Source organism: Pinus tabuliformis, chromosome X (assembly GCF_031772625.1).
Source record: "Pinus tabuliformis cultivar Carrire ecotype Pingquan chromosome X, CPIR1, whole genome shotgun sequence".
In the NCBI taxonomy this organism is placed as follows: domain Eukaryota; kingdom Viridiplantae; phylum Streptophyta; class Pinopsida; order Pinales; family Pinaceae; genus Pinus; species Pinus tabuliformis.
Genome location: NC_142308.1, coordinates 10302185 through 10313418, shown reverse-complemented (window position 1 = coordinate 10313418; position 11234 = coordinate 10302185). Strand labels below are relative to the sequence as shown.

General features: G+C 36.5%; 1 protein-coding gene across 1 annotated transcript; it reads right to left on the bottom strand.

Annotated features, from left to right (window-relative positions):
- Positions 1-3613: 3613 nt before the first annotated feature.
- On the bottom strand, positions 3614-9945 carry TIC55-II (translocon at the inner envelope membrane of chloroplasts 55-II). Its single transcript, XM_089447635.1, has 3 exons — positions 9384-9945; positions 8339-8441; positions 3614-4972 (listed from the first exon to the last, which is right to left on the bottom strand). Exons 1-3 carry the CDS (start codon positions 9830-9832, stop codon positions 3857-3859), a joined length of 1668 nt encoding a protein of 555 aa, XP_089303761.1. The 5' UTR covers positions 9833-9945; the 3' UTR covers positions 3614-3856.
- Between the last annotated feature and the right edge of the window lie 1289 nt (positions 9946-11234).

The window sequence follows — 11234 nt, the reverse complement described above, 5'->3', positions numbered from 1 at the left end:
TTATATATTACGGAGCAATGGAACGCATAAAATATTGCAGAAATATAAACACAAAAAAATGCACAAAACAAGAGAGACACTGATATACGTGGTTCACCCAGTTTGGGCTACGTCCACCCCGAACAGCCAGTCCTTCCTTTCTATTATCCAGCAAAATGAAGAGACACAACCTACAACAAATCCGCTGCAATATCCTCTGTTTTCTCTCACAGTGTCACCTCTCTGTTTCTTGCTCACAGAATACACATCTATATCTCAGCCTCCAATACAATGCCCTCATACAAAGAGAGGGGTTGCCTTCTAGGGAAAAAAACCCTAAACTAAACATAATTTCTATCATCAGATCATTTGCCTAATGAACGACCCAGATTGACTAGAAATTACTATACTTTTACAAGGCAATTTTACATTTATTTTTAGCTTCGGGGGCGCTGGCCCCTAGACCCCCCCGCATGGAAGGGTGTACAAACTTCCTGGGGTATACATCCGGTTGAAACAAAGACCTTTGAACAATCATGCTCCACACACAACACGATCCTCATAAGCCTAATCACAGTAATGACTCAACAATCTCAAGTTGTAGTGCACATAAACCAAGCTTTCTGCCCAGTTTTTATTGAGTCTGTTTCTTTTCACATTATGTATGAAGCTGTAGGTGCTCCAACACCTCTCTGTAGAAGAAGTATTTACAACCTGTGATAGAACTTTTTTTGCCAATTTTGGCAAAAGTCCATGGCCGCCATATGCTTCCCACCATGTGAGAGCATCAAATCTGTCTCTGTCTTCCACTGCATGAAGGTACCAAACAAACTAGTGCCACTGAAGTATCTGCCTATTTCAAGGCGCATACTAGCACATTCCTCCCTGTCGGGTATCAACTTTTCTAATGCATCCAAATATCCTCTAGATACCTCTTCATCTAAATGGGGTTTGGTCCTAACCCCACCCACTGGTGCAGGTTGGCCTAACCAAGATGTAGAGTAGTATTTTGGTGTAAGGATATACGCTAAGAAATGTAGTGGAAGATTAAGTTTATTCCACCGTACACACACACAATCGTGAATCAGTTTGTACAAGTCGAGATTATTGTTATGAACAATATCTTTCATTTGCCCCAACATGGTATCCATTTGTTCATACACCTCGCCAATCACTGTTTATCTGTATCTGCAAACCGAATCATGTGATAAATGGGCTTGGTGAATTCCAATACTTGCCTCACACTTGCCCAAAACATACCATCAAGAGCGGCCTACTCCACCAGTTCAAAACGTCGTTTGTCAGCTGCATTTGTAGCCCTTTCCTTTAATACCTACTAGTGTGGACTTGATACCATCCTAGCCAATGACTCTCTTACCTTCAAAAGGCGCCTGAAGGTGAGGTAATAGCTACCAAATCTAGTCCTCGCAATCTTCAACTCCAATCTTGAGTGACTACGGAAAAGGCCATGGGTATTGCTATGATTTGTAATAAATTTTATCATTTGTTTGCCTTTCTTGTACAAATCACCAATCCATTTGTATTGTTCATTTTTGTTCTTAACAACATCATGCATCAAAAGGTTCAATGTGTGAACCAAACACCCAGACCAAAATATGTTGGGGTATTTATCCTCAATAATTGCTCCTGTTGACTTACAATTAGGAGCATTATCAGTGATGACTTGGATGACATTGTATGGCCAAATACGGTCAATTGTTTCAAGTAATATTTTGCAATGTTGATGCCGGTCTTGAACTTGTCTGAGTAATCATATGCATTTAGAAAGATGGAACCACTAACAAACACAGCAAGAACACTTATCAATGGCTTGCTTTTTACATTTGTCCATCTATCAGATACAATGGACACTCCATGGTCAGTCCAAGAACTTGTCATTCTGTTCAAATAATGATATTTTTGCTTTTTCATGATCAAGTCCAACGGTTCTTGCCTTCTCATACCCAGGGCTCTTGTATCCTTTAGGGGCATCATTTATGGCAGAAACCATTTCGTACCAATATGGTGAGCGAAGAACATTGAATGGTATCCCACATGCATAGAGAAACCTGTAAACTTTTGAATCCACATCATTCCTACACCCTTCATCAAGGAAATCTGATATGGTTCTACGCCTTAAAGCTGGTGACTCTGCCTCCATATCCACTGCCTTGGGAGAATGCTGAAGGAGTTCTTTGTGCTTGCGATTGTGTGCTTGGTTCAAAGAAACCCCTTGATTTTTTAGATTTGTATTGGGCTTCCTCCTCTTCCCTTATGTATTTGGCTCTATCCGCTGCTGACACACCTGCACAAGTTTTGATTCCTATTTGTTTATCTCCTTCCCATGGCCTTTTCCCGCAAAGGTGTTTTCTAACACTTGTGTATGAACCTGTGTAATTATTGTTGCAATGGGAGCAATGAAATTTAGTGGTTCCAACCCCTTTCCCTGCTTCAGGCCTGTTAACATATTTCCACAATGGGGTTTGGTCTTGTTTAGTTTTTTCAGCTGTTGAATCATGTTCACCCTCCTCCAGCTCTTCTTCACCGGGGTTTTCATCAAATCCACTTTGTCCCCCTTCTTCATCCCCTTCTTCATTTTGAACCCTCCTTTTCCTACTCTCCAGCACCATAATAACCAGAAAATGAACCAAGAAGAAGAATCTGCCAAGAAATATAACCATGATGTTTGAAATTTGTGAATCTGCAAAATTTAATAAAATGGAATGGGAATGGGAATGAGAAAAATGTATTTATTTATTTAGATTCTAGAAAATAGGAGTAAATTACTAACCTACCTCAAATCCAAGACTCATTGCTCCTTGCTCCTCGATGCTTGCAGCCTTGCTCCTCACTCCTTGGCACAAGCTCCTTGCTCCTTGGTTCTCCTTGGCTCTAAGCTCTCTCAAGTCACAATGACTTACAAAAATCCCTCCTTCCCTTTATATAACAAAAAAAATTTAGCGTGCGTATTTTTTTTTCTTTGGTCCGCTTGATTCGCTCCCAGCCGCAGTGTGCGTCGCTCCGGGAGCGAAAAAATAAACCCAGAGAGCGATCGCTCCTTGATCACTCCCGGGCTTTATTTTTCACTCCCGGAGCGACGCGAGCAATGCTCCCGAGGTCACTCCCTGTTTTGGTAGGAAGTGCAACTTTTTTTTTTTTCGCGAGCGCGCTCCTGACCCCCCCCCCCCCCAAATCGCTGATTGGGAAAAGGATCGGGTGGGGGCGGAAGAGGGGGTGCTCGCCCACAACACTGGGTTAATCACAAACAAATTATCAAAAAATTATACATATATGATAATTATTTTGGTATTTTAGTAATGCGTATACATAATAATTATTTGGGAATTTCGAGTTTAAATAAAAGTTCAATTGCAAAATGATTTTATTTATTTATTTTATATTTAATTTTAATAAATTTTTAATAATCATTCCTAAAAAGTAATTGATGTGTGTGGTATTTAATTCTACTAAATTATAATGTAAATCTCATAAAAGTGGTTGAAAATAAGAATCGCTTTGAGAATTTAAACTATCTCAAAAGTCAACCCCACACAATATCCCACCAAAAAATTGATGGTTCCAACTTAAAAAAATAATAATAAAATAAAATCATCATAATCCATCAGAAAGGAAAGGAAGGAAAGGATATCAGTTAACTTTGAATTTATATTGTTTCATCGTAATTATCCGATTATTTGGAGACACTGTCTAAAAGAATCAGAGGTCTTGACAGTGACAGATAGTGGTGATGCTGTTGATTGCTAATAACAAGAATAACATTGAATTGATGCCTATCGGCGAATCTCATGTCATGCCCGGGCTTATATGGCTCTGAGCTAGTTTATACTACCTGCAACATCCTTATAATCTCACCTGATTATCTCCGATGGCTCCTCACAAAGTTTGTGGTGATCCAATTAACACAATTGGAGCATACATAAAACCCAGCTGATGATAAGAAGGCACATACAAGAAACAACACCCTCCATTGCTTTTGAGTTGACAGAAGAGCTAAACCAGCAGAAAAACAGCCTGAAGCCAAAAGTATTTGTTTACCAGCCTGAAATTTTTTGAGTGCTGTTCTGCATTCCTTGCAGTGGATGACATGCCGGAAATAACGATTTGTTGGATCCGGAGCATGTAAAGTTCCCAGTACTCCTTTGGTTGGAACTGATGATGCTTTGGATGTAACAAGACCTGCTGGTGCTTCTTCCAGCAATGCAGAACTTTGAGGCAAACAGAAAGTTTGGTGGCCAAAGTAATAGGGCATTCCATGACCTACTTTATCTAACCACCTTCTGTACTCAGTGACCCATGTGTCACAGGATTTTAGATTAAGATACAAGTCCTTGGTGGGCACTTTTTTCCTCAATAAAATCTCATTCTGTGAAGAGAGGAATCCCATATCTTGTTCAAAGACTGTGTTGGATGTCTGGTGGATAACCCAGTTTGGTATCAAGGTGAATCGTGAATTGAATTGGGTGCTACCGAATCTAGCTATAAGCATAGACTTCCCCTGTCCTGATGGACGACAGAGGAACAGAGCACTAGAATATTTCTTATTACCATCTTTGTCAACATATTCTTTGTCATTCCTAAGGACACAAGGGGCCTCAAACCTTAGTGTGTTTGCCAATGTGGCATTGCTTGCCTCACCCCATCTTCCTGCGAATCCCCTGGGTGTCCGTTCTGTGACCTCAAATTCAAGCGGTTGAGCATTCTCCCTTTTTGCAGATAGATCTGTGCGGTCATGTGAAATGGGTATATGGGCTGGATCCATGAGATTCTCCAGAAGAATGGAGTGATCATAAGGAAGCTCATGAACTGAAGAGAAATCCCGAAATCCAGGCTTGGAATAGTGATCAAACCATGGAAGCTTTTTGGGGTCTGCAGTGCTTCTTTCTGCCATCCAAACCCAGACTACACCCTGAGAAATAGCAATTTCATAGGATTTGACACACGCAGCATTTGGGATTTTTGCTCCAGAGGGAAGCTGCAACAAGAAGCACCATAAAAAGGACGAATTAGGTACAATAATAAGTTGAATTCTCCTGTGTTCAATTTTTTGAATCCAAAATTACAATTTGTCTCTTCGAAGTTGGCACCTCTAGGTTACTTGATAAATTTTTTTATAGACACTGTATAACGAACAAAGATTAAGAAATCTAGATTTTTAACTATAGCCAAGCAACTGCTCCTACAAGTTTGCTGCTTGAATCCTACTGCCACCACAACTTTGCTTCCAAAGAATATGAATCTTCAGACACGCAGTACGCCATTTGAATTTTCATAACCTAACTTGAATTTTCTTAGCCATTTGAATTTCATTAGGTTTTAGGCTGCTTTGGAAATGCTGTGTGCATTCCTTGTGGCCGTTGTCAAATTTGATTTTTCTAATTCCAGTGACCTATCTAATGTGATCATTTGTAGCAATTTGTAGATAATATAATTCTATAATTTCATTTCATTTCTATGAACTATCAACGAGAAAGAAATGTGATCATTGGTAGCAATTTGTAGATAATATAATTGTATAATTTTATTTCATTTCTATGAATTATCAACTAGAAAGAAAGAAAGAAATAAATTATTTTAACGTTCACGAAGTTAAAGATAGTTTATCAGACAGACTGCTTCTTCATCAAGTAAGATAGTGTATAACGAAGTTAAAGATAGCTTATGGGACAGACTGCTTCTTCATCAAGCAAGATAGCGTATGAGACAGATTACTTCTTCATCTGCTTAATGTATTCGGCCCTTTTTCTATGAAGCTTCAAAATAAATGCTCCCAACTTTTAGACAAATCCCTCGCTAAATGAATTATCCCAAAAAAATATTTCATGTTTATTCAACCATATATAACTGAATATTACTCTAACAACGTTGTCAAACTTTGTTCTTCCTAATAACTCCTACTGCTAATTCCCTGGTCTAATCATTTGCAACCATGTGTGGACAATATAATATTTAATTCCTATTAACTATCAACAAGAAAATATCTCATGCTTATTCATATAAACGTATCACTTACTATACAGTATTACATAGCAAAGTAAGCAGCCTTATGGCTGTTTGCTTAGACCTGTATCTGCGCACAAATTATTTAAACAAAGATGTTATGAATTAAAAACTAAAACAGCATGACCATGTATACGACCGTTGAAGTAGGTGGTGAGATACTGTGAGAATCTGGGAGATTGCACGTGTTATAGTCAAATTTAGTTGGACTTAAATAGAATCCGGTCTAAAACGAATGATTTGTCAAACAAATTTAATTTTAATTTAACAAACAATGGTTTTTGTGATTTGATGGTTAAGTTTATAAAGACATATATATTTTACCTTTTTAGTTTTGAACCCGGGGTTTTTTTGGCTCTTAACTATTAGGCCTACTCAAGCTTTATATTTAAAGAGTGTGAAATGTGTATTTGTTTTTAAATTTTGGTAAATTTGGTAATTCTTTGGAGTGATTTGGGTGAAGTCTAAGATTAAATTTTCTGGATACCACTATAACACCAAGAGATATACTACAGAAAGAAGAGAATTTTAGGAGGGTGGAAAACATCATATGCTCTTCAAAACAGATGTAGAGAGACAGTTATGAGATTGGAAATAATTAAGGTGCTTTTTGGACTCCTAGTTTGTCTAGTGATATTATATGGGTGTGAATTGTGGGCTAGCAGCATCCCTGTGTCAAATGGAAGCAAATTGAGAAAATCCAATAATGTTTGATCATGAGCAAGTTTAAAATAAAAAGTTCGGTCTCTTATGAGATAATGTTGAGTGAAACAGAAGCATCTTCCATCGAAGCAATTGCTATGGTGCGTTTCATAAGGTATCTTCAGAAAATTGAGCAAATGGGAGAAGGTAAATGGCCTAACGTTATCTTCAATGAAGGAATGAGTGAAAGAAAGAAATCATGGATGAGACAAAACAACAAATGGATGCAAAAATGGAATATTTACATCAATGCATGTCCCACAAATAGCAAGGATTTAAAGAGTTATGTTATGGAGAAGTTTCGTAAGCATATATGGGGAAAAGAGTTGGGTAGAAAGAAGTACTATGTTCAAGAATTCAACCCCACGTGTGATTCCATGGAGAGCAAAGATTCTTATTGCTCAATTAAGAACTAACTCGCATCAACTACGATGCGAAACAGGTTGGTGGAAAAAGCCTAAAGAAACTTGGGAAGAGCGGGTGTGTACTTTTTTGCAATTCTAGGGCAGTGCAATCGGAAAAACATTTCATTTTGGAATGTGATGCTTTCAGAGACATCAGAGACAGTTACAACAGTGTGTTAACATTGGTTCCTTGGCATTGTCTTTTCCATGAGGGGACTATTAGAAGGTTGGGTCAGCGCATCATTAATTTGAATAATAAGAAGATTGAATTGCAAAAGGGAAAAAGCAGGGAAGCTAGTGGTCCCATAGACTATATCTAGTCTCGTGGACATTAAAATTTCATTTCATTTCATTTTCATTTCTAACCACTCTCAAGCCAGATATACTAATAGCTTATGACTTAGCAAAATCCAAATATACTAATAACACCAAGATATATCCCACTGCTCTGAAGCCAGATATACTAATAACTTATAAGTCATAACCCTTGACAACTCTATCATTGCTTCATAGGCAACAATTCTAAACCATATAGGTGTCCCACCTACCAGCCCGCAACTAGAAGTGAAATACCCATTCTTAAAACAATTACCAGTTGTACTACTTGAAGGCATCTCAAAAAAATGCCAAAATGCAGAGAACCAATCAATACACAAAACATACATCATGGCTTGTGTCTCCGATTCTGGGCCTATAACCATAACCCAACATAAGCTCCACTATGTATTATTAAACCAATATAGATCTATCTTAAATACGGATCTAACATGAGCCAAGAGAGATCCAGTTTCTTCAATTTCAATTTTAATGACGGACAGACAACATTGCACATGACACTGGGATGTAGAATGAACCTCTCAAGCTCAATAAGCCTCTTAGCTCAATTATCTATAAATAAAACCACCAAAATTAAATAATTAAATTATTAATCCAGTTAACCACCAAAATTGAATAATTAAATTATTAATCCAGTTAACCAAACTTGAGGCACACAGTCAACAGAAATAGTATAGAAGAGAATTCCTTATACCTTTCGCAATGGAACTCTCAGAATTGAAACGGAAATTTCACTTGGGAATTTTCCAGTCTCCAAAAATCTGAAAACTTCAGCACTCAGAAAAACCATTATGAGGAATTGTCGATGTTGATACTATGCATTTTGTGTACTAGATGTTGGCTTCGTTTAAAAACAAAAGAAAAAAAAAGCATATCCCAAGCAATGGTTAAACTATAACCTGAGGGATCTTCACACATTTGCCATCCCCTTCGAATTGCCAACCATGGTAAAGGCATTCGAGTCTGCCATCTGTCAATTGGCCTTCAGATAGCTTGGCTGCCCTGAAAAATACATAGAAACAAGACAAATAAATATAATTCCAAACCACGACCTAATTCATACATTGAAATCTACAGATGCCATCAACAGTAACCAATTTACCCAATTCTAGTTATCGTTGTATTGCAACTAGAGAAGCAAGGTGCACCCTACAGTGTGAACAGGGTAGGGGTGATCCATCAACTCTGTGTGTCCGTGTGTAAGTTACATTGAATTTAGACACTTGAATATTGAAGCAAGACAAATAAATACAACTCCAATCCATGACCCAATTCATATATTGAAATTTACAGTAACCAATTCTGGTTTCAGATCTATTAACAAATATTAAAATTATAATAATCATTTTATTGAAGTAAAAGAAGTGACCCAATTCATATATTGAAATTTACAGTAACCAATTCTGGTTTCAGATCTATTAACAAATATTAAAATTATAATAATAATTTTATTGAAGTAAAAGAAGTGAGGTGCATTTTACGGTTTGATTAGAGGTAAGGATAATAGATGAACTATTCATGTCTGTATATGTGTAAAGGTACAATGAATCTAGGTGTATTGGGTGCATAGAAAATTCATATTACCACTGACGCATCTAAAGCCAGGTCTGAGGTCAAGGTGCATATCAAACCCAGTTCAGATGGGTGTATAATGGTAAACACCCTTTCAACCTAGGACCAAAATGGAATCCATAAGCAACTTCACTATGAATTTATATTCCTCAAATCAACTCTTTCCTTGAATTTTTACCCATGACATAGGTACCTTGTCCAATGCTTCAATTTGGATTTTGGTTGAGAAATCATATCGTTGTAGTTGATTTTGTAATCTTGAATTAGAAGGCTTGATGAGAACCTTATGAGTTAGGGAAGGTTGATCGGCACTTTACTGGGTTGATCATGTCTTTACTGGCTGGCTTAGCAGAAATAGAGAACAAAACATACCTGTGGGGACAACGATCCTCATAACATTGTAGTATCCCACTGCCATCTTCATACAAGACCAATTGTTTATCAAATACAGTAAGGCCCAAGGGGGCATCCTTGGGCACTTCTGCTGCAAGGTACAATGGATACCATTCACTCTCCCAGTTGTAATCACTCTTCTTATGAAGTGGGCCTTCCTCCTTGATCAAAATCTCGCCATCTGCACTCTCCCCAGTCCTTGCAGTGCTCATGACTTCGGCTCTAATTCTGCACTTTGCGTTGAATTGATGGCAGTTCACGCTGCTTCTGGGATGAGTTCCTCTCTTATTCTGGTTCACATCGAAAAGCTTCCTTATTGGGACTGGAGAGTCCACCATGTGGGCTCTGGTCATCCAAGAATGAGAGGCCATGGGTTGCAGGGGATGATGAAAAACTGCACAACCCATTTCGACTGTGTGCAGATCCATAAACCAATGGAAAGTTATTTGTAATTGAGAAAATTGCAACCGGAGAAGCAATCAAATGGCAGCCACAAACAGTTGTACAGTCAAACTTTATCTAGGTTCTGATTTGAATCAACTTTGTTGAACCAAATTGGGGAGATTGTATTTTTTATTGGAGTTGTCTTTAGTGCGATTTTTTGGATATTCCAGTGACGGAATCCGCGGAAAAAATTGAGGTTAAATCTTGATTTATATTATTTAAAATGGGTTTTATCTGTGGATTCAGCACCCTGAAAAACCTTTGGGACCCTTTGATTGCGCAGAAATTAGCTATCAACTCACAAGAAAAGATTCCAAAAAGTCTCTTTAAAAACAACTCCTTTTTTATTAAGAATTAAACATTATTTAAATTCCACAAAGCATGCGGCTTCAACGTAGCCTCATTGGTGTCATTCGCATTGACCACTGATCATTTACGAATTATTTTCATTGACTCTTGACAATTTCCAAAATAATGTCATTATCAAATTTGTAGATGATTAGTAAGTTAGTTCACAGAAATGATTGAGGGATGATTCACAAATGGGTGGAATCTACAAGATAAAATTACTACTTCTTCTTTCTTTCTTTCTTTTTTTTTTAATTTAGTATTTTAATTTTAAATAATAAGAAAAAGAAAGATGTTTATGTAATTTTTTTTGTTCATGTGGAACACTTTTTGTTGCTGACATTGGTTGCTCAATAAACCACAAGAAATTAGAGGATTCAAGAACATGCGGCATGAGAAAATCACAAGATTCAAGAATATGTGGCATACATTAAACATGGCTCCATGGGAGGACCCTCCCAGTGATTCCTAAGGTAGATCATTTCCATCACCGTAAGTTTAGGGAAGCTATAGAGATTGAAGAAGACCAAACAATTTGAGTACAGAAAATGGCTCAAAAATTAGTAGTTTTTGGATTCCTGTCATTTCTTCTCTTATATATATATATATATATATTTTCTAATTTCTTAATTTTTATTATTTATTTGTATTTTTATCTTCACTACACTCCTAATAAATGATTAATTATTTTTTCATTATTGATTTAATTATTTAGTTACTTAATCAATTAATTAATTTTATTATTATTATTTAAGTTTGACAATTTTTCATTCGTATTTATTTCTAAATTTTTAGAATTAATTGTTTTGATTATTTAAGTTTGATCCCAATATTATTTTTATTTTATTTTATTATTATATTGATTTTATTAATTGTTTTATTGTTTTGATTATTTAGATTTGATCTAAATATTATTTTTATTTTTACTTCTAGATATTTATTTTATTAAAATTTTCCTTTTGATTAATTATTTTCCTTAATTCAATATTAACAATTATATTTTGACAATTATTTCTTTATATTAAAATATTATTTATT

Bases quoted from the DNA above. Each gene is read 5' to 3' on its own strand.
- TIC55-II (XM_089447635.1), bottom strand. From the start codon at position 9,832: ATGGATCTGCACACAGTCGAAATGGGTTGTGCAGTTTTTCATCATCCC. The intron at 8,442-9,383 runs GTATGTTTTGTT...TGTATTTTTCAG, and splicing joins GAGGATCGTTGTCCCCACAG to GGCAGCCAAGCTATCTGAAG. The intron at 4,973-8,338 runs GTTATAGTTTAA...TTCTTGTTGCAG, and splicing joins AATGTGTGAAGATCCCTCAG to CTTCCCTCTGGAGCAAAAAT.